Source organism: Cololabis saira, chromosome 4 (genome assembly GCF_033807715.1).
Source record: "Cololabis saira isolate AMF1-May2022 chromosome 4, fColSai1.1, whole genome shotgun sequence".
NCBI lineage: Eukaryota > Metazoa > Chordata > Actinopteri > Beloniformes > Belonidae > Cololabis > Cololabis saira.
Window position 1 is genome coordinate 37,952,821 of NC_084590.1, and position 24,070 is coordinate 37,976,890.

General features: G+C 40.6%; 3 protein-coding genes and 1 long non-coding RNA gene across 4 annotated transcripts; 1 reads left to right on the forward strand and 3 right to left on the reverse strand.

Moving 5' to 3' along the window:
- The first annotated feature begins 1,490 nt into the window (after positions 1-1,490).
- Positions 1,491-2,474, forward strand: LOC133442565 (olfactory receptor 2AT4-like). Its single transcript, XM_061720572.1, has one exon. The coding sequence runs from the start codon at positions 1,491-1,493 to the stop codon at positions 2,472-2,474; it is 984 nt and encodes a 327-aa protein (XP_061576556.1).
- Positions 2,475-3,428: 954 nt separating this feature from the next.
- LOC133442566 (protocadherin Fat 4) lies at positions 3,429-13,191 on the reverse strand. Its single transcript, XM_061720573.1, has 8 exons — positions 13,031-13,191; positions 8,612-12,943; positions 8,418-8,519; positions 7,279-7,580; positions 6,636-6,690; positions 6,259-6,476; positions 5,812-6,073; positions 3,429-5,684 (listed from the first exon to the last, which is right to left on the reverse strand). Exons 1-8 carry the CDS (start codon positions 13,185-13,187, stop codon positions 4,333-4,335), a joined length of 6,780 nt encoding a protein of 2,259 aa, XP_061576557.1. The 5' UTR covers positions 13,188-13,191; the 3' UTR covers positions 3,429-4,332.
- Positions 13,192-13,201: 10 nt separating this feature from the next.
- On the reverse strand, positions 13,202-14,793 carry LOC133442426 (uncharacterized). The gene is made up of 3 exons (XR_009782552.1): positions 14,639-14,793; positions 14,357-14,537; positions 13,202-13,281 (listed from the first exon to the last, which is right to left on the reverse strand). It is a non-coding gene; the product is annotated as an uncharacterized LOC133442426 (long non-coding RNA).
- Positions 14,794-21,092: 6,299 nt separating this feature from the next.
- hmgb1b (high mobility group box 1b) lies at positions 21,093-23,819 on the reverse strand. Its single transcript, XM_061719685.1, has 5 exons — positions 23,647-23,819; positions 22,550-22,701; positions 22,323-22,468; positions 21,813-21,987; positions 21,093-21,672 (listed from the first exon to the last, which is right to left on the reverse strand). The coding sequence occupies exons 1-5, from the start codon at positions 23,663-23,665 to the stop codon at positions 21,541-21,543; spliced, it is 624 nt and encodes a 207-aa protein (XP_061575669.1). The 5' UTR covers positions 23,666-23,819; the 3' UTR covers positions 21,093-21,540.
- Between the last annotated feature and the right edge of the window lie 251 nt (positions 23,820-24,070).

Below are 24,070 nucleotides of genomic sequence, written 5' to 3' on the forward strand. Positions count from 1 at the left end.
AGCTTAGCTACCTGAGTTGCACAACAGGTGAAACTATCAAATATGGACCAATCAGATGAAGGGGGGGCGCGCTTCTTGGCGTCTAGCGTCGCTACGGTAACGCTTTTGAAAGAGAAAAGTAATGCGCGTCGTCGCAGGATAGAGACGCACATTTTGATGTATAACACACCTGGGTGCACGTTACGGTTCAGGCCGTATTAACTGCCGAAGGAATGGCATAAATTGTGCCAAAATTACACGATTAATTCAAAATGGCCGACTTCCTGTTCGGTTTTGGCCATGGCGCCAAAAGACTTTTCTTTAAGTTGCGTCATGATGCAGGTGTGTGGCGATTTTCGTGCATGTACGTCAAACCGTATTGTGGGGCTTGAGGCACAAAGTTTTTTCTGTCTGGACCAATCAGATGAAGGGTGGGTGCGCTTTTTGGCGTCTAGCGTCGCCACGGTAACGCTTTTGAAAGAGAAAAGTAATGCGCCTTGTCGCAGGATGGAGACGCACATTTTGATGTATAACACACCTGGGTGCACGTTACGGTTCGGGCCATATTAACTGCCGAAGGAATGGCATAAATTGCGCCAAAATTACACGATTAATTCAAAATGGCCGACTTCCTGTTTGGTTTCGTCCATGGCGCCAAGAGACTTTTCTTTAAGTTCCGACATGATACAGGTGTGTACCGATTTTCGTGCATGTATGTTAAACCGTATTGTGGGGCTTGAGGCACAACATTTTCAAGGGGGCGCTGTTGAGCCATTTTGCCACGCCCATTAATGCAAACCATTAAATATCAAATTTTTCGCCAGGCCTGACTTGCGTGCAAAATTTGGTGACTTTTGGGGCACGTTTAGGGGGGCAAAAAGGCCCTCCTTTCATCAGAAGAAAGAATAAAGAAAAATTCCTACAGATACAATAGGGCCTTCGCACTGTAAGTGCTCGGGCCCTAATTAAAGTCAAAAACACAAAAAACTCAACCAGCTGTTCCCTCCAACAATAAAACAAACGTGTATCGGAAGAAAGGTGGGGCAGAGCTTCTCTATGTTTTTCTCTTATTTCCTCTAGAAGTAGTTTTAGACATCTTGTTATAGCCTGAATAATTTCTGGCTGTATCCCTAAATTGGAGCCCCAATATTACTTAGTTGTTTTCATATCGAACAACATGACAGAGTGGAAAACATGCACTTTATGATTGACGTACAGTTAGATTCTACAAACGTGTTTGTGCTTGTGGGAAATGGCTCCTCTGAGTTTTCATTTCCACACCCATCATTAGACTAGACTAGAAAGAAAGCTTTAAATAGTGCCGCAGAGATCACAATTGCCTCTAGATAGAGACCAGTATCTGTCAGAGACTAAAGGGTTTGATCTACAGATGACCAGGTATGTGACCAAGTTTATGTTTTGATGCTATTATATCTGCGTTGACAGTGAAGTGCTTTTACTCTTTTTTTAATAATTTCCTGTTTTTTCCCACTTTGTCTAAGGCTAAAATAATGAAATTCACCAATGTTACAACTATAAAAGACTTCATCATCATTGGATTCCCTGGACTTCCGCTTGAGTATTATGGACCAATCTCTGCTTTACTCTTATTTGTTTTTCTTGCTATTGTGTTTGGAAATACTTTTGTTGTAGCTGTTATTGTATTTGAAAGGACTCTCCACAAACCAACATATTTAATATTTTCTAACCTTGCAATGACAGACCTCATTTATGGCACTGTTACACTACCAAAAATCATTGCCAGATATTGGTGGAATCACATGATATCTTCATTTGGAGCCTGCTTTGTACAAATGTATTTTGTTCATTCTTTAGGAGCGATTCACTCCTTGATTTTGTTGATCATGGCTTTGGATCGCTTTATTGCCATTTGGGTTCCATTCCAATATCCTGTTTTATTTTCAAACAAAACAACTTCTGTTGCTTGTAGCCTGTGCTGGATTTTAACATGCATACGTATGATGGGGATTGTGCTTCATGCCCACAGTTTGCCCTACTGTGACTTAAATATCATCAAGCAGTGCTTTTGTGATCACAATTCCATCACCAATCTGGCATGTGGTGACATGGTTAGATATGTCAAATGGGTTGCATTTGCAAATGCAATGGTCACACTGTTGGTTCCTTTAACATTCATTATTTTCTCTTATTTTGCAATCATCATAGCTGTTTTAAAAATATCTCAAACAGATAGGCGTTACAAAATGCTGTCCACCTGTCTTCCTCAGATCATTATTACCTGCCTTTACTATGTGCCGAGATGTATTGTTTATCTCAGTGACATTTTGGGATTACACTTTAATGTTGATGCACGTATGATTATACCAATGATGTACAGCCTAATACCTGCTGCAGTCAATCCACTGATATATTGCTTCAAGACTGCGGACATTAAAAAGGCTTTGATACAGAGATTCAAACGTAGCAAAATTAGCAGTGCATTTAATACTGACTATATGAAATATCCAAAATAATATTTTACATTACAAGCTCTGGGAAAACACATATAACTTGCTACATAGTCTGTAGGCAAATGAGCAGCACCTATAGACAAATGAAACTGAAACTGAAACTGAAATTGATAGCATAATTTTATTTAGATTAAATGTAGTGTAAATAGTAGTGTTTTCTAAATGCAAAATAAAGATCCCATAGATTGAGATTTTGAGATTGACTTTAAGCAAATGTATTGTACACACACACACACACACACACACACACACACACACACACACACACACACACACACACACACACACACACACACACACACACATCTTCTCTGTACAGATCCTGCCTTTGGGGTCAATCTTTAGGAAACACAATATATATATATATATATATATATATATATATATATATATATATATATATATATATATATATATAATATATATATTTATGTGTGTATAAAGAAATTAATGTAATGTTTATTTCTACAACAATCCTTGATGGATGCAGTTTAATTATGTAAAGTTTATTACTTGAATGCAACTCAAAAGTCTGTTCCATCCACATCTGGCAGCGCATCTAAACAGAAGAGACATTCAAAAAGCAGGTTATATTTAAATCTCCAGATATGCTACATTTGGACAGTTCATCCTCAAATCTTATACCCAGATATTCTGTAAAGGACAGGAGCAGGCTGCAGCGTATCATCCGCTCTGCAGAGAAGGTGACCTGCACGCCTCCAGGACCCTGAAGCGTGCAGGAAAGATTGCAGCAGACCCCTCCCACCCCGGACACAAACTGTTCCAGACTCTTCCCTCTGGCAGGAGGCTGCGGTCCATCAGGACCAAAACCTCACGCCACAAAAACGCTTTTTTCCCGACTGTAGCTGTCCCCATCAACAAGGCCCCGGTCCCCCCTCTCCCCCGTCCACCACAGACTGCCCCCTCACCCCCACTCTACGTTACGTAAGACTCCAATCCTGACCTTATGTGTTACATTAACGCACATCCTAGGTCACCTTTGCACAGACTCATTAATCCGGCACTTTAAAACCAACATGTTGTACATTTTCTCTTTTAATAATATTATTTGTTCTTTTGTATTGCACCAATCACCACAACAAATTCCTTGTGTGTGTTAAACGACTTGGCAATAAACTTATTTCTGATTTCTGATTCGTCTGCTGATCTTTGTCATTTATGACACCTTGTGATATCCAACAATGAGGAGGTTACTGGAGAGCCAGCCATTTACACACAGTTACAAGAACAAATGAGTTTGCTACTGACAGAGGTATTGACTTTTCTACATAAAGCTCTTTCATATTTAAAATAGGAGTTAAAACAACCCTATGCATATTATAAGATGACAAAGAATGAGTACTGCAGGAACCAAAAAAGCAGCTTGAGTTTGCTTAGAATGCAGAAAAATGGCAATTAATGTTAGCATAGGGAGCAATAGACATACACTCCTGGACCTGACTCAGCTATTTTGTCATGAATATGTAAGTATTGATCCAGTCCTATGGAAGCAGAGACCCTTAACTCTCCTTTTGCTTCTACTGATAGTTTGCATGATATTAGCACAATGATAATAATAGACCTAGCATTGATTTAACTCCAGAATGTTTCTTTAATGTCAGCATCAGATACATGCTCAGGCCTTTGGTTTTTCTCTAAAATTATCTTTTTCTATACTAGTTCTGAGAGATAATTGCTAACAAATTGACCAAATAAACACGATAGGATTTTTCTGTAAAAGATAAATCTCACCTTTCACTGCTTTTTCTGCAACAGATACGACTTTGTGATCCAAGTACCAAAAATCAGTTACATTGAAGTAACTGGTTGCATTGATCCAGCTTTCTGCTATCTTGAATAATTAGATAATTTCCTCTATATCACTTTGCATATCACAGCTGTGATTAGATTCAATTGGTAAACATGCAATGTCCTCAAATACTGGCACATAGCAGCTAAAAGGTAGTTGCATATTTAAAATATCCCCCCATTGCTCAACCATAGTAGAGGATGTATTCATCACAATTGAGCTGATTGGGTTGAGGGCTTCACGCTTTAAGGTGCTATCAGACTGCAATAACTGGTCATGCATATACTTCTTCCCTGTGATGACAGAAAAGTGTCCGTACTCAGACTCTGAACAGGTAAAAGTGCCATCTGTGTCTTTTCCAGCGGATGCTTTCATCACTGTGGTGGACAGGGCAGGCCCCGACTGCAGGGATGCTTGATGTGACACTGCTGGCTCCACAGGAGCATTTAGTTTGTAAATTTCTTCATAGCTTAGGCACTGTGTTGGCTCGAGGATCTCTGGTTGTGGGAATCTCTTCGTATAACAAGTCAGTGTCTGGGGTTTCTCTGTGTCCTGCTGACACAAGAATTGCTTGTTTAGGGTGTTAATATTTTGAGGGTCTTTTTTAATTGCAGAGGGTCCTTTTTGAAATGTCGGAAGTAGCAACCTCAGATCTCTCCAGACTTTAGGATTAGCCTTCACATCATTTCTACTGTACAATTGATTGTGGCAGTTGAGTTTAAGTGAGCTGTTGTCTTGATGGAATTCACTTGAGATGCTGCCGATTTCGAAATACTCCAGCTCACTTGGTGGCATCGACTGCACCCCTGACAGACTGCCAGCGCAGTAAAACTCCACACTTGACTTCTGCTGATCGGTGCTCTTTGGGTAATGAGGCGTCCCTTTTTCTGAAGACACATCATCTTTGAAAACCATGTTGTCATCAAAACAAAAAGCCCTGTTTGTTGTTCCTCGCTCTGCTTTTTGCAGGAAGGTATTGCTTTGACACTTTGTGTGTCTCAGTCTGTACAAGCCTACACACAACCCTATGATCACCAGGATAAAGATTAGAGGAAGAACTACAGGAATAAGCCACAGAGGCTTGCTGCCCTGCTGGTCCCCAGAGCACTGATCATGGGCTGTGGAAATGCAAATATCACAGAAATGATCTGAGACATTATGTAAACAGACACAGGACCTGTTATGGATGGTGTTTTTGCACGTTTGCTGGTTTTGACAGTGTGAAAAACATGTCTTCCTGTCAGCATCCTCCTCAGAGCAAGGTGAGGGGAAGCAGACACCTGGAGACCTGCAGCTTGACCGGAGCAGAGTCGAACTTGGCCAAACTTCTACCGCCACACTGGGTCCACTGATGGGCAGGGCGTAACCGGTGATATTGAAATACTGCACACATCCGCTGAATCCTGTCATGAGAAAAATGAGGACAAGTCTTACGCCAAGTGTCAGTTTAACTTCTCCCTCAGCTTCACACGCAGAGGGTATAATTAGCGTTAATGAGGAAACCTGAGAAAACACCAGTTGCCAGATCACCTGTTGAGTGTTGGCGCCTTGTTTCCCTTGTTGGAGCTGCACCGAGAATGATCTTGTCCACACCAGCAGGAGTGAGATCCATGCTTTGTTCTGTGCTGTTTAAGACCGGTTTACCATCCACAGAGAGGAAAATGTTGCCCCCGTTGCTGAGCAAGGAAATGACATGCCAGTTCCCATCAGCCACCTGCGTCGCCACAGCTTCCTCTGACAGGTATCCTGACAATGCATCTTTGAACAAGTACACAGGCCTCCTGTCTCTTATCTATAGAAATGGAAAAAGAGAAGAATATAAGTTTTATGTTTTAAAAGGGATATATTGTGAAAATATATGTGATATTATGACTAAAACATGACACAAACATTTCATAAGACTGTAGGACATTCTGACAACTTTTGCATTATGGCAGAATATTTCTTCTACTGTGGTAAAATACATTTCACACTTACCACAAGGTTAATGTGCCCGGTCTGTCCAAAAACAAAGAATAACACCCCGTCATCTGTGGTTTTGAACTTGATGTTGATCACAGTTTGGTTTCTGGTATTTCCTTGTGTGTCATCATCTACCGAGTCCTTCAGCAGGTGGTCTCTCCTGAATCGCTCCTTGATGACATACTCGATGTATTCGCTCCCATTAAATTGCAATACAATATCTTTTGAGATCTCTGTTCCAAGGGAGGGGGAAATGTACTATTTTTGTTACAGTTATAAAAGTAAATCACACTTGCACATACCTATTTTAGTTTTTTACCTGTTTCACAGTTTCTTCCAGTGAAAGGACTTGGACATTCACAAAAATAGTCAGACCAAAGGTCATTGCAGACGCCACCATTCATGCAAGGGATGCTGTCGCATGTTGGCGCTGTTGCTCGAGGGCATCTTGATGGAATAAATATTAGATACAATTAATAAAAAAGAGGAAAAACACAACCTGCAACCACTTAAACTTGTATATCAATATCATGTGCTGGTTTACTTGGAGCATACACTGTAGACATACAATCCTACCTGTCAATGACATTATATGTTGCAAGGGCCATTAAAGGTATCAGCAGAATGCCATTTATGTAAATGTTTTGGATGCATCCAATAAAATCATGTGTTTTTATCTGACCAGGATGAAGCAAAATAGATTCAAGGGTCCTCAGTCCTCCAAATGTCATCCTAGTGTTGCCCACATCCAGTGTCCTGATTAGATAAGATAGAGAAAGATGTATGACCGATGTAAGTTAAAGGTGCTGATAGAAAGCTATAATATTTTTTAGTATTTCTTCTCTGGTACCTTTCTGAGATACTACCATCATTCTTTGAAAAACAAACCCCATCGTTCACAACATCTGTGCAGTTGTCCACGAGCAAAGACCCCATCTGTTAAATTTACATACTCTGCATGAATCATTTCAAATTCAGTTAATCCATTTATAAAAGATGCATGAATCATTTCAAATTCACATGTATAAAACTCACGTTGCCGATCCTCCTGGCAGCGACGGTGTGAAAATGCCCATCTGCAACTTGCTTGTGTGTCTGCAACCTGACGGGCCCTGAGCCCAGGTCGTAAGAAAGGCGTATGGTCCCATTAACTATTTCCAATGCAAAGAACTCCCTGCTGGATGGCTCTGCAGGATTGTACAGGAGGAGTGAGTTCCTCTGCACTGTCGCAAACTTAAAGGAGATTAAATTAGTCCTTCGATCCAGTGGGGGAAACTCCATGTAGGACAGCTCTTCAAAGCCATAACTGTGCTCCTCACAGTGGACTCCACTGACTCCTAAAATAAAATGTATACATGTAAACGTGAGTAATTGCATGTTTCAATCATAACTTGAAAAAAGTTCATGTTCATTTTCACAATATATCTAAATCTAAATATCTAAAACCACAGTACCTTGATGAAGGAAAATAAGATGTATTTTGTTATGTTTAAAAAATATATTTGTATGATGTTCATCATTTATTAATTAAATCCTAAAAATTCCACATACAAATGTTTTAATAAGCATGTTGATAATAATTAATTAAAATGTATCATAAGTAAATATATCAATTAAGTGATTGGCAAATGATTGGCATTCTGTTTTCGGTGGATAGTTTGAGAGCACACTGTAAGGAAAGAGCTGATTTGACCATCGTAGTCTAAGAAAGGGATTTTGAGGAAAAAGAAAGCTTTTTAGTTAAACAGCTAACACACCAGTTTAACCTTGTTGCTGAGACTAAATATATATATATATATACATCATGTATATATATATATACATGATGACATGTCTATTAAGCGCCAAATCAGATCAAATTGCCAGTTACATAGACCAAACTGACTTGATCTTGTACAACTCACCCATTAATGGCTTTGCTTTTCTTGCTAATACAGATTATTGAAAACTTGTAATATGCTTATTCTTAAGATTCAAGAGTGGATTGTTTTTGAGAACCTGAAGCAGCATCCTGCCCGTTCTTTCCTCCAACACTTTCATCTGCTCTGGAGATGAATGCGTTGGAGGAAAGAACGGGCAGGATGCTCCACTTTCGTCTGCTCTGTAGCGATAACGTCCTTTTTAAATTACTGAACTTTTGCCATAAAAAATCCATTTCTGTGCATTACTCTCACCGAAGGGACAATTACAGGAGAATCCGGTCTTAAAGTTGACACAGCTGCCCTGAACACAGGGGGCTGAGCTGCAGTGGTCTATGAACTCCTCACACATTTCTCCTGGAAAAAAAAACACACACAAATCAAGCAGAGATTCAGCGTCTTCTCACACCTAATGTTTTTAGTTATGTCCTTTCTATAACTAAATGTACCTTTAAAACCGGGCACACATTGACAGTAAAATCCATCCTGTGAGGCAGTACAAGTTCCCCCGTTTTGGCACTTCATTTCCAAGCATTCATCGACGTCAGCAGAGCAGACAGAGCCGGAGAAGCCACTCAGACAGTGGCAGGAGAAACTTCCTGCGGTATTCTCACATGTGCCGTTATTCCTGCAGGGATTCACCTCACACTCATCAATGTCATGTTCGCAGAGTGAGCCAGTGAATCCAGCCAGACAGGTACAATTAAAAACCTCTTTCTGTGGTGACACAAAGATGACAGCCACACTCTCCAGGACAGCAACCTCTGGGCTGATGTAAACATTTTTGTTGCATGATGCACCGTTTTGACAGGGGCCGGTGAGGCATGGTTCACCGGTGATGTGAGAAATCGTTACGTTACTCTGAGCCTCCAGTAACCTCTTATGTCCAGCAGATATACCACTCGCTACTTCCCTGCTAAGATACTGACCGTTGTAATTTTTGACCGCAGCCAATAAAAGGATTTCTCTGCCAATATGTTTAATTCCAAATACATGAGGTTTTGAAGCCTGCAGGTTAAACAGATTGTCCAGAGCTTTCACAAATCTCAAATACTTGTTGGACAAGAACTCTTCCATTGAGGACGACAACACATAGAAGAATATGCAGCTGTCTACAGAGGCATTTGTGAAGCCTTTGTAGTTTACATAAACACTGTTATTTACTGAGAAGTGAAGCTGGTCCGAAGCTTCAATCGTGATGTTAAATGTGGCCTCGCCCTGAAAAGGAGCCGACCACAGCTCACACGTTGCATTGGGTATTGTGAACATGTTAACCGACCCACTTCTAATGGTGCAAGTGAATGTGTCAGACGCATCACGATCCTCAGGGTGCACGCTACCGATCATGCCTCCATGAAAGGAACTGCCAAAATATTTGACCTCAATGAAGATATTTCTTGACATTGGAGGATTGTCGTTTTCATCCACAACCCTGATGTGGAATGTTGTCGTGGAGGATAGCGGCACAGGAAATCCAGCATCCCTTACAGCGACCAGGATTTGGTATTCTGAGATGTGCTCCCGATCAAAGGTCTGTGTGGTGAGTAAAACCCCATCAGGAGCTAGTGTAAAGGCACTCCCCGCTGATGGATTTAATAACCAGTACGTAAAAGGACCTTGATTTGGTGGTAAATCAGAATCAGATGCATTTAATCTGGCGGCAACGGTGCCCTCTGGTTGATTTTCCTTCACTTGAGCTTCAGTTGATGTGAGTTTAGGGGCGTTGTCGTTGACATCACCGACTATCACAATGACATCAGCAGTTCCAGTGGCTGGTGGAAAGCCATTATCAGTGGCTGTAACAGTCAGGTTATAAACTGGCCAGAGTTCTCTGTCAAGTGTAGACCTCACAGAAATAACGCCAGTGAGAGGATCAATTGAGAAAGAGGAGTTTGTGTTTCCGTGTTCGATGCCGAAGAAGAAACGATTCCAATCCAACACAGAGTCCTGGTCCACGGCGCTCACCATCAGTACGGATGTCCCCTCTGGACTGTCTTCTGTAACATTGGCATCATAGCACGGAGTTGTGAATATCGGTGCATCATTTGTGTCAATCACATTGATTTGGACCAAAGTCTCATCCACATCCATACCAGTGATAACACCAGAGTTCTTCGCCAGGACTTTTAAAACTAAACGGCTGTTGCCTTGTTTTCTCAAACTGCCACTTGTATATATTTCTCCAGAAAACTGATCAATACCAAAGCCCATATTTTTCCCATGGCCAAAGATAAAATAAAACACCTGACCTGCAGAGCCTTGGTCATGATCAACGGCTGCCACTTTCCCTATCTGTGTTCCAACAGGTACGTTCTTAAAAACTGAAAAGTTAAATTCTTTGTTCGCAAACGTTGGGGCGAACTCGTTCACATCTACGATCCGAACGACAACATGTGCCAAACCAAATAATGTGTGTACACCGGGGTTTGAAGCTTTGATCGTTAAATCAAAGATCTGCTCTCGCTCAAAATCAAAGACGTCCAGAGTGGTGATGGTTCCATTTCTTTGATCAATTGCAAATTTATCGACATGACCGGCAATAAAAGAGTACGTTATTTCTGCACTTGCACCCGAGTCTTTATCAGCAGCCTTCGCATTGAATACATTTGTTCCAATTTCAGAGTTTTCAGGCACTGATATGGTATACTCTGATGAGGAAAAGACTGGAGGGTTGTCATTTACATCCATAACTATGACTGTGACGTTTATCATGCCACTTTTAGAGATCCACCCACCATCTGAGCCTGTGACAAAGAAATTATAAATACTTTCTTTTTCAAAATCAAGTTCTCCGACAAGTAATAATAGTCCAGAGACTTCGTCAACAGTCAATGGTAAATGGTGATTTTCAGGGTTAATGAAGTACATAACTGCACCATTAGGACCATGATCCATATCTTCCGCTTGAATCTTCCCAATCACCGACCCCACAGGCAAGTCTTCGGGAACAGAGAAGGTGACGCCTGGTTTGTTGAAGCTCGGAGAAAACTGATTCCTCCCGATAATTTGAAAGGTGATTTCAGTTAGTGACGTTAAAGGAGGGAAGCCTTTATCTTTGGCACTTACAAACAAAGTGAGGAATGCATTTTCACTCTCTTCTAAAGTCTGATTTAAGAATACATTTCCACTGTTAGTTTCAATCCAAAAGAAATCTGATCCATTACCTCCATTTAAATGATATTCAATGCTCACACTGTTATTGACGTCCGGATCTGTTGCAGTCAACTGCACCACCTCTGTTCCCAAAGGCAAGTGGTTGGGGATAGATATCAGGGGTTTTAAAGGCAAAAACATTGGTGGGTGGTGGTTATATTGTTCTAATCTCACTGTCACAGTGGCATTACTATATCGGGGAACACTGCCGCAGTCAAACGCAAGAACTGTGAAATTATGAATTTCAAAAGGTGAATTGTGTAAAAGCAGTGGCTGCTTTGTGTAAATTTCACCAGAGGATGCATTCACCCAAAACTCTTCATTTGAGGGGTCAATGATATAAAATACCTCACTGTTTTTCCCAACGTCTGCATCGGTGGCAAGAACCTGCAAAACAAACACATCTTTATCTGTTGTCTCAGGGAGGGTAGCTGTATAAATAAGACTAGTAAATACCGGCGTGTTATCATTGACATCGGAAATGACTATAGTGACGTCCGTGCTTATACTCCATGCCGAATCATTTGCAGTCACTCTTAAGACATAGTGATCATGTGCTTCCCTGTCCACAGGCCTTTTAACAGTCACATATCCAGTTGTAGAATCAATATCAAACAGCATGTCCTCACTCTGGTCAAGTATGTAATATCTAATTACTGCATTAGCATCAGTATCATCATCACTTGAGGTGACTTGTATTATTGTGTGTCCAACAGGAGCATCTTCAGGCACCTCTACCAGGAAAATGTGTGAGAAACGAGGTGCATTGTCATTTCTGTCTAAAACATTTACGATAACGTTTGCTCTGTCTTTATGAAGAGGGTTGTCTGGTTCTACAGCTTCAACTGTTAAATTGAATACAGGAATGGTTTCTCTATCTAAACTTGCAGCGGTGCTCAGCAAACCACTCTCATGGTCGAGTGTGAAAAAGTTTTCATCGTTTCCTTCTGTTATGCTGTATGTCACTCTGCCATAGGTGGGAGAATCTGCATCAATGGCAAGAACGTCGCAAATCCCGGATGGTGGGAAATTCTCAAACACCTCACACCTGTATTCAACTTGAGTGAACTGTGGGAAATTATCATTTGTGTCAGTGACGTTGAGGAGAATTTCTAAAAATGATGAGAAAGGAGGTGAGCCGGAGTCTCTGGCCTCTATCAACAAAGAAAACTCCTTCTTTCTTTCATAATCGAGAGAGTTTTCCACTGTCAGCACTCCGCGCAACTGGTCCACATGAAACATGTCTTCGAAGTTTCCAGAAGCAAGATAAATAGACACGGGTTCAGCTCTGGTGCTCGCTGCAGAGACAGCAGCCACTAGTGTTCTTGCTGGCTCATCCTCAGATAGGGAGTAACTCAGAACATCCAAATGCATCTCGGGAAAGTCAGACATGTTCTGAAATCTAATACTGATAGTAGTAAAGTCAAATTTAGGAGTTTCCCCAGCATCTTCAACATGGACATTGATAATAATATCATCTGTGTTGTGAAGTTCTTTTGTGGTAAAAACAGTTCCAGTGTATGAATCAATGGAAAACAGATCTGACCACTGTCCATAGAGGGAATAATGCAGTTCTGCATTCATCTCGGTGTCTTCATCTGTTGCTCTGACTGCACAAACGACTGTGCCTGTGGAAAATGTAAGTAAAAATGTAAGTCTTCTCTCAGTCCCCACAATAGGACACTTATATGAAAAGGAAGTAAAGAAATTCTCACCTGTCGCCAGCTCAATGGGCACATAGGCCACATATGGGCTGTTCATAAACTGAGGCCAGTGGTCATTTATGTCTCCAATAAGCACAATAACAACCACGAAGCTCGAAAGAGGATGAGTGGGATGGGAATCGCTGACGATCACTGTCAATGTGTACATGGCAACAGTCTCCCTGTCCAGTATATCAGTAGTAACCAGCTCTCCAGAGGTTTCCCCAATGGCAAAAGGTGCATCAAGGTTTTCCATGAAATACCTGATTGAAGAAAAAAGCTAGAAAGTCTTTCCAAAGCTGCATATCCAGATTATTTAGAGATATCTACAGATAAGACAGTTAGGAATCAAAGAAATGCTTATTTGTCATGCAGCGTTACCTCAGACTAACATGGCATGACAAACTACAAGATTTCTGATGAAATTCTGAAGGGGTGCCAATACTACAGCCCCTTTGTTTCTGCTACTGGGGGTACTTAGGCTTGCCCACATGATTGAATGACCAACAGGAGATAACTGGTTCAACTTTTATCACTCAAAGTTAATATACATATATATATATATTCATAAGTATTCACCCCCTTGGATGTTTTACCCTTTTAGTGCTTTCATAAATCAATCCTGGTCAATAAAATTTGGCTTTTTTAGCACAAAAATTTACTGGAAAAAACTCTTTAATGTCAAAGTGAAAACAGATTTCTACATAGTAATGTCAATAAAATAAAAATATATAAAGAAATATAATGGTTTGCATAATTATTCACCCCCTTTTTAATTGAATGGTCTAATTCGATAGAGGTCCATCAAATTGTTTCCAATAGTCTCACAATTAGTGAAATGAACAATTATATTTCTTTATATATTTTTATTTCCAATACATTTTTGTGTTAAAAAAGCCTAATTTTATTGACCAGGATTGATTTATGAAAGCACTAAAAGGGTAAAACATCCAAGGGGGTGAATACTTATGATAGGCACTGTACTGTTGATAAAACTTGAAGTTTAATACTTTTAAAACAGGGGGTATTTAGGATTGCCCACACAAGAACTTACATTGTAAATTGAATTTATAATTGTGTATAAACTCAGAAAGGCAGGGGGAAGTAGGGCAAAGGTCATGCCACCATAAATCATACCATGCTGATCCTGATCAAGCCAGTTGCTTTGCCATTTTTTGTTGGGTTTTTCTTAAAATAGTGGCTCGTGAAAAGTGACAGAAGGAAGAAGAAATATGAGCAAAAGTAATAGGGCACACCCCTTAAATATTCAAGTAATCCCTTGAAACTTTCTCCTAACATTACTCAAAATTCAAAGGATTTTAAGATGTGATAGTCTACCTCATTTCCCCGCTTGCACCCTCGTCAGCATCCGATGCGGTTATCATTGCAAAGACTGTTCCTATGGGACTGTCCTCAGACACTATGGTGTTGTAGACTTCCTCAGTAAACTCTGGGTGGTTATCGTTAACATCATCCACAACAATGTGTAAAGTCAGAGTCCCAGTTAAAGGTGGCAATCCTTACAAATGACAAGATATTTGTTAACAAACTGAAGCCACTGTTTGAAGAAATTGTGTTTTTTATGCAAGTGTTTTGTAGTTTAACTGGGACCATAATTACCTGAATCGACAGCAGTGATGGTGATGATATATAAGGATTCCTCCTCCCTGTCTAGGCTGTGTAAAATGTGAAGCGTACCATCAGGAGTGATGGAGAACAAACCATCACTGTTTCCTTTCGCAAAAAAATAGGTGAGCTGACTGTTTATCCCTGAATCTTCATCCAAGGCTGAGACCTAGTCAGACAGAAAGAAAAGAAAAAACATAACTAGGGCTGGGCGATATGGACCAAAAGTCATATCTCGATATTTTGTAGCTGAATAGCGATACTCGATATATATCTCGATATTTTTTCTGTGCCATAATTGGGGTTTCCCCCAAAGCATTATAGCATAGCATCTCTGTTAGCTTCATTTTTTTCTGAGGCAAACCCTTAAAAAAGTTTTAATACAAAGCCTCGTGCCAAATGTCACACAGGTTCCTTTATTAACAGAGGTCTGCACAATATCAAAATGTATAAAACAAATGAAATAAAAATAAACTGCCTGCATATATAGAATAAAAATGCTTCTTGAATAAAATAAAACAAATATCCCTTTCCTGCATAACATTCATTCATTCATTATCTTACCCGCTTTATCCCTTGCGGGGTCACGGGGGTCTGCTGGAGCCTATCCCAGCTCATTTTAGGTGAGAGGCAGGGGTTACACCCTGGACAGGTCACTAGTCCATCACAGGGCCACATATAGACACACAAACCATGCTCACAATCACACTCACGCTCACACCTACGGGCAATTTAGAATCACCAATTAACCTAGCATGCATGTTTTTGGACTGTGGGAGGAAGCCGGAGTACCCGGAGGAAACCCACGCAAGCACGAGAACATGCAAACTCCACACAGAAAGGCCCTGCTGGGCCTGGGAGTCGAACCGGGAACCTTCTTGCTGTGAGGCAACAGTGCTAACCACTAAGCCACCGTGCTGCCTCCTGCATAACAATTAAATTAAAATACACTGTACAATTAATACAATGTAGACAGTAACAGGCAGACTTTTCCACTGAGTTTGACAGTTGTGCAAATCTCAAATAAAACATTCAAGTCAATTTGTCACAAAATAAGCTATATCAAAATCATAAAAAAAAAAAATAAAAAAAAAATCGATCGATATAAACGATATTGTCTCGTATCATATGCCGTTTGAAAATATATCGATATATATTAAAATCTCGATATATCGCCCAGCCCTAATTAAAACTTTAACGACATATATCAAGTCTATACTGAACCCCACCAATCAGTACCTGATGTGTCAGCAGAGCTGGTTCCTCCTCATTTTCCTTGAGATGAATCATCAGTGTTTCAGGAGAAAACTGAGGTGCTGAGTCATTGATGTCCAACACTGTGATGCTGATAGTAGCAGTAGCAGATCTGGGTATATTCCCTCGATCTACAGCAGCTATTACGAAGGTGTAGTTTGCGACTTTTTCTCTGTCAAGTTGATCCACGACTGTGACGACACCTCGAACCGTGTCCAGCACAAATGGACCAGCTGGGGTCAACATGTACCTCACTTGTCCATTTGGTCCGATGTCCTGATCGTGAGCCTGAACCTGAAACAGAGTTGTTCCTCTGGGGATGTCTTCTCTGACTGACAGGCTGTAGTTGCTTTGTGACAGCTCAGGATCATTATCATTCACATCCTCAACATGCACCGTGATGTTCATGGTGGTCGCCATCCGGGGGGAGCCGTCATCAGTGGCCGTCACGCTAATTCTCAGGGTATCCTCCAGCTCTCTGTCTAATATCTGCCCCAGGTATATCTCTCCGTTTGTGCTGTTGATGCTGAACAAGGAAGTGTTGTTCAAAAAATACAAAACCTTCCCGTTGCGTCCTGTGTCTTCATCCTCGGCACGTACAGTCGTCACTACGGAATGTAATGCAGCATCTTCTGCCACATAAACAGTGTGAGCAGACACAAACAATGGAGCGTTGTCGTTGACATCTTCCACGGATACAGACACATGTGTGGTGCTGGTGAGCTGTAAAGACTCAGGCTGGACACAGTCATTGGCCATCACGGTCAGATTGAAGGAGCATTGTCGCTCTCTATCTAATTCTTTCTTCAGACATAAACTGGTTGACTGTATGACAAACACGCCGGCCTCATCACCGCTGATCACTCTCAGTTTCAGTTCTCCATTCTCACCTGGAGAGGAAATAATAACATATTAATTATAGTAACGAATGACTGAAAGGCCTTTTTAGAAGGACCTGGTGTAAAGACTCCTAGGGATTAGCTACAACCCCTTGCCAGAGTCAATCTCCATTGAAACTCATGTCAAAATATCGAATTTTATGACAGGAATATACATTTTTACATCTTGAAAAAATTGATTTTGCTCTCCGTTTATAGATATTCCATCCATGACGACGATATGGAAGAGGATTTTATTTAAGGTACTTTATCAGATGAAATTATAAAAAGCTAAGAATTGTATTTATAAATAGGGACATTAATCAATGTTAATAAATCGCTGCCATTACTGAAGCCACTTATTGTTTAGTATATTTGATTAACTTGACATCTGAGTTGTGAATTTAGAGCTGTGCAAGTATTCATGCTCTTATATTAAATATATTATGGCTTCTTGTGCTGGCAATTATACAAACAGACTGTCACAAGCAACTATGTATTTGCATTGGAGAGTCTAAGGATCAGTGTTCAACTGACTGCCGGGTGGTTTCGTTCTGCCCATTTGCCACTTTTGTGATTAACAGGGATTAAACAGAGCTATGTCCGGACATGATGGCATCCCCCACAGCCATCTCCAAAGAAATGGGCTTGAAGACCACTTCACATTAAACCGATAAGTAATGTCACAGAGGTTTTGTGAAACACAGGTCTTTTTTTCAGAGATGAACTGTGTTCCACGACTTCTGAAGCCTCTGAGTCCATGTGGTAACTAGAATAAAGTATCTAGATTAAATGCAATACTTACTGAGAGCCTGATTATTAGATTGGTCTCCTTGTCTCTTTAAATCTGGCATTTGCCTGGATTCTCTGAAACATTTTTGGTTAAAAATCCTGTTGTTTTTTGTTTGTTTTCTTCTTTAGTCTTCACCGGTGGTGACATTTCCCCAGCTTTAGTATTTGTGAATTTCCGGCATATTATTTAAAATTATTTTCATTATTTAAGTCGAGGTTTTAACATTTGACATTGTCTATATTTATTATTTTCAAATGAAGTCTGAGTAATGTGATGATTGTAATACAATCAGCACATTACAGCATGAAAGGTGATTACAGCACATAGACCATATTTAAAATGTGGCTGCCTACAGGAGCAGTACATATAAACAGCCACTTGAGGGTGCTGTTCCCCAACGTAGAAATACTCCAAGCATTTACTGATGTAGCTCTGCTGTATTTTTAATGTACTACTGTAGAGTGTACATAAATAAAAATGTACTTTTAAATCTATTGAACTGTTTTGATGTAGCTTTCTGTTTTTTTATTGTAATTTACATGAATGAACCACTTTAATAATTATATTCAAATCTGGGACTGATAAAGTAACCTAAATCTATCTTCCAATGCTCCCAGTGATGATTGTTTTGGTAATGTATCAGACTGTACTCTTACCATCATCTTTATCTGACACATTAAGTGACAGAAAACAAGTGCCAACAGGTGTGCTCTCCAACAGTGATGCAGATAGGTTCTCCTGACTGAAAACAGGAGGATTGTCATTCACATCCAGCACACTGAAGTACACTCTGACACTGGATACCTGCAAGTCCCCCTGCTTTACTTCCACTGTGAGAATGTAGAAGCTTTGTGTTTCAAAATCCAGCCTGCGGGATAATAGGAACTCCCCTGAGACGGGGCTGAGGAGGAATAGGTTCTCCCCATCGTCCTCCTGAACTGAGTATGTGATAGGCGTGAGACTCTCAAACTGTACTTCCACTTTTCCCACGATGGTTCCTGTCAGTGGGAGAATAATCATTTAACTGTGGAGGGGAAGGAAAAATCCTAGCAACAATGCTGACAATTTGCAGTTATTATAGCCAGCTTTAATATCAGAAAATAATGATAATTCATGTAAAAAGAATAGTGCAAAAAATAACAGTACTTAAAAATGTAATAAATGGACTGTTATCGACAAATATATATACATGAGGGAAGGTGACCAACCTGGTACTGTGTCTTCTTTTACTTGAAATGAATAAACAGTTTTGTAGAAAGCCATCTGTGTTCGCCATCTGTCATGAGAGTGTGAGCTGACAGTGCCATGCTTTTTTTCAGGATCAACAGATGTATAATACCAGGAGGGAAGCACATGCTGCCCGTTAACGATATCTGCAATCTCCCTTTCAATATTCACCTTCAGTGGGTTTCCAGATGAAGGAACATGAGAGGATGCAAGATTGAAAACCTGCAGAAAGAAAGGTCCCTGTATTTTTACTCATTTGGAAAATAATAACAATTTGAATGCATTTATGATGGAAGATTTGTTTTCACATTCAACAAAACAAATACATTTTATTCTTATATATTAATTTAACAATTAAAATTCAAGCAGTCAAACTGACTGATTCTTTTAAACAAAAGCAGTTAGAATGAACTTACCGTAATATGTAACAATATAATCATGTATTTCCTCAGTTGTTCAGCAGAGTCCATTTTATTTTAAAGTTTATCTTCCAAGTACTTCTTCTGTGGTCATGATTACCAAATCAAGTCAGGGAAAAAAGATCCCGTCCAAAGAAAACAGACACGGGATTAAAAAGTGATGTCCTGGCAACTGCGCGGCCTCACCGCTACACAAGACCAACAACTGGAAAACTATGAAAGCTGTATCCATGGTGATTACTCAATCTCCTCAGCTCGTAATCCTGACTGACACGCCTCTCTGACATCACTGTATGCAAATTCTGAAGTTAGAAAACAAAGTTCTTTCAGGCTTCCAGTATTTACCAGACATTTTTCTGTGTATTTTCTTTTCGTTATTATTGAAAGTATCTTAACACCAAACACATGCAAAATCTTCAAAGCGATTTAAACTTTTACTAAGATAATGAACTTAGATTCTTGGATGGGGCGGCGGGAGGGGGCAGAAAACAAAGCTGTAACGAAGGAGCTTACCATGTTTTGCTGATTCATCCTGTTTTATATTCTCTCCGTGAGCAGCTGAGATGACTCAGTTTAGACTCTTTGAACAGCTGCCTGTTTTGTGCTGTGCGTCAGACGGGGGACTCGTTTAGACCCCACTCAGTGAGGAAAAGGAGGGAAAAAAAGAAAGTTGGGGAGGGAGCTTTACTCTGAATCACAGATTTTAAAAGAAAGCTGGCATGAGATTTATAAGTGAACCTATTCGTGGTGTACCAAGAAACACTCCGTCAGGGAAATAGCACGAATTCATTTCACTAATTTTAGCCTCACTGTGATTCTGCAGCAAAATAATACAGCACATAATGTAATGACTGAGAAAGCTCAACAGGAAGACCAGCATTAATGATGTCATGTACAAAACAGTAGTTCTTAACCCTGAAGTTTATATTTGCAAAATCACTCAGCCCGCATCACTTAAAGGTCACCACTGTGGCCTCGGTCTTATTTGGAAAATATCTCAGGCGAGAACAGTTCTTTGTTCTGCTGCTGAGAAAAGTCAGATAAATGGACATGTGAACCCCCTTTAAGTGACTGAGGCCTCCGTGACTGCATGGTTGTCTCCAGTTACAGCAAGCGGGAACTCAAACTGTCGAGGGATGGAGAGGAGAGAAAAAAGTCACCGCCTCCACTCTGTAAAAGGTACTTCCCCCATTGATTTAAAAATAAAACAAATGAGACAATCATTAAAACATGCCCTGGTGCAAACAGTGAAACATGATGTTATATAAATTAGATTTTCTGCATTTATAATTGCAGGGTGAGGAACAAATGCTGTGTTCAGCAGCTTCCCTGGGAGGGGGTCATATTTAAAAGCCTCGTGAACTATCATTTAAAAGTTCCGTTATAATTGTAATCTAATTTTACGGCTCACCATTTGTGTTATAAGTTCTCAATGAACTTGAACCTGACATGGTTCCACTAACTCATGGTAATTACACAAAAATAAATCCAGGGAGTGGCGTGTACGTTTCTGGCAATACACTTCTGTAATCAATAACTCAAGCAGATTTCTGAGGTTAAAGTATCGATCATGTATATATTTACTTTTTGGATTTCCTCTTATACTTTAAGATCATTTCCCAGCATCACTTATAAGATATTTATATTATACTAGTAAGATAGAATGTTATAGTATCAAATGTATTGTTACTTTTTTTTTTTTTAAAACAATCCTGACTAAAAAGCCCCAATAAAAACATTGAAAAATTTACATTACATTAATTTACAAATGCATCTTTGTACAGGGCATCAAGCCTCCAAAGAGCTGCTGTTACTATCGTTAGTGGGCTTTGAGATGTTGGCATACATAAAATGAAAGAAATAAAAAGAGGGAACTAAAAAAAAAGAACAAATTTTATTTAGGACATTCTTGAATGTCGACAGCTGCATCTGATATTAGAGTGGTATTCAAAAGGACAATAAAAAGACATTGGGACGTCACATAAAAAAATATTTTTCAAATTAAAGATACATAATCAACTTAGTAATCTCATTTTTGAGTTGCAACACCAAAAGACTATTCACTTTCATACTGATTTATAGTCCTAAGTAGTTACATAGTATGGCAGGGACAAAGAACAACCACTAGAAAAATGTCAAACTCAGGATATGTAGTGTTACCTTTACACAAAAAAAAAAACAGGGAGAAAAAAAAAATTGGAATAACACTGTACATCTTAAAAACATTAAATATACATGTTTTTTTGTTCAATCTGGCTTTGGTTCCAGATGGTAAATTGAGTACATTAGGATTATATGGCATAAACAAAACTTCAGGTCCCATCACTACTCATCATCATCATCATCATCATCCTCTTCTTCATCCTCCTCCTCGCCTTCTTCTTCATCATCATCATCATCCGCTGCAGCAGCTGATGCTGAATCCACTTTGCCCTTTGTACGATAAGCAACAATATCCTGCAGAGTATATTTAATATACATTGAGCCACTAATTATCTTTCAAAGTTAAGGAATCTCACTATAGTATAATTTTCCGCTTACTTCAAAAAAGTTAAATAGCTTTTTAAATGTGATCATCTTATAAAGTGGGCATTTACCTTGTCATACTTCTCCTTCAACTTGGCAGCTTTCTTCTCGTATGGCTGCTTCTCTTCTGCAGATGAGCCATTCCACATCTCTCCCAGCTTCTTTGCTGTGTCCCCGATGGAGAGCCCAGGAGTTTCGCTTTTTATCTTGGAACGAAAGTCTGCACAGAAGAGAAAGAATGCAGACCTGCGGGGGGGGGGGGGGTTGTTGCAGTTTAGACCATCATTACAGACTTTCATCAATTGTCAGATATGAAGACATAAGAAATAAAAAATACATAAATGTTTCCCACAATGGGGAAATGTATTATCTGCATTTAACGCATCTATAGTGAAACTAGGAGCAGTGGTCTGCCATTTGCACGGCGCCCGGGGAGCAGGAAGGGTTAAGGGGCTTGCTCAGGGGCCCAAAGTGCAGACTCAGTTGCAATCCAGGCGCTTGGACCTGGATCATCTCTGTAACCACTAGTCTACCACTCCCCATATTATTTATATACATGTAAAAACAAAAAGGGTACATACGGTGGTCTCTTGGGGGCATTAGGGTCCTTGTATCTCTTCTTCTTCTGCCCATGTGGGGGAATATAGTTCTTCATTTCCTTCTCGTATCTCACCTTGTCGGTTTTGGCCATATCTTCAAACTTGCCCTTCTCCTTTGGAGACATAGTCTTAAAAAAAAAAGAATATAGGTTTAATGCAATATTTTAAAAGGAAACATTAGATTAAAAAAATAAATAAATGTATACTACCTTCCATCGCTCAGAGCATTTCTTGGAGAACTCTGAAAAATTAACAGAGGATTCGGGATGTTTCTTCTTGTGCTCCTCTCTGCAGGTCTGCACAAAGTAGGCATATGAGGACATTTTGCCCCTCGGCTTCTTTGGATCCTTCCCCATCTTGACTGAGTAAAATCAGACAAAAGAAAGAAAGCATGAATGCATCCTGAAAGCTGCACATGAAGGTCCAGTCATGCAAGAGCAGAGATGATATGCAAATGTCTCTGTCTCTGCTGTGTGAGTCCCTTCTATTGTTTAAACAGGGAGGAGGGAGGAGGGTGTGTGTGTGAGGGGACTGGCGAGCCATTGTATTAAAAAACAGGCCATCGTGATGCTCACATTGCAACTACAGTCAGCCAAACTCTCAGCCAGAGTGTTAACAGTGTAAACCTGTTGAAAAACAGCCGGGCTTGTGCGCGGCTGCGCGGCCGCGGAGCTGCCTGAGCCGGGCTGAGCTCAGAGATCAGATCAGCGCTTTAGTATCTGGCCGTCCGTTAGCCGTTAGCTCCGCTGAGCTGAGCTAACGTTAAAATGGCTGATTAGACCGGTCGTGCTGCCGCTGCTGCTCATTGTCAACCCCCCCGTCCCTCCCTCCTCCCTCGGTAACTCAAGAGTCCAACACTTCCCCGAGGGCTGGTTCTGGTTAATAACGCGTTTGTTTTTTTGCTGTTAAAATTTGAATGAGGAAAAATTTAATCAGTGAGCGTTAGTGACCGTTTTTTAGCCTGATTTTTGGTTCCGCGCTAAACCGACGCAGACCCTGCGCCGTAGTGGTGCGCGTCGCCGCGTACCCTACGCCGTAGGTTCTGCGTCGATTTAACGCGGACCATAAATCAGGCTTTAGCCGTTATTATTATTATAACGGTCGCGCTGCCGTTTGAACGGCCGCTGCTCACACGTTACATGCACGACACCTCTAAAAACCCAAACTAAAACTGTCTAACTCTTTTCCAGGGGGTGAGTTCGGGAATTTTTTCCCTTACTTAAGTCAAGTATGTTGCACAACTTAGCAGGAGCACGTTAAATCCGCGGGATAACAGTGTCGACGGCCGTTAAGTGTTCACACTAACCGGTCCGTCTGGGCGCCATGTAGATGCAGAGATGCTCCTTACCCTCTCAGCGGTTAGTAGCTAACAATGGATCCCCCCTCCCCTATTTAGAAAAGCGCCGTGAGTGTGCGGTGTTTCTGCTGCGGGGACCGGTCTGTGTTTATCGGTCTGTGTTTATCCTGCGCGTCGGAGCTCCGGCTGGCGGACATTGGCTGCCGCCAAACCCCCGGGAGTCTCCCATTGGACGCGGGGGGACGTGCTGGTGGTCCGCCCGCTGGAGCAGTCCTGTTGATCAGGGGAGAGGGAAAGTGATCTGTAAACTGAAAAATGTTCTATCTAGTAAGAAACAAAGAAACTGTATCAAGTATAAAATATCATTTATGAATACTTTTAGATTTAGGGGTGTGGATGATGATGCTGTTCTCTCCTTGCTGCATTAAACCTG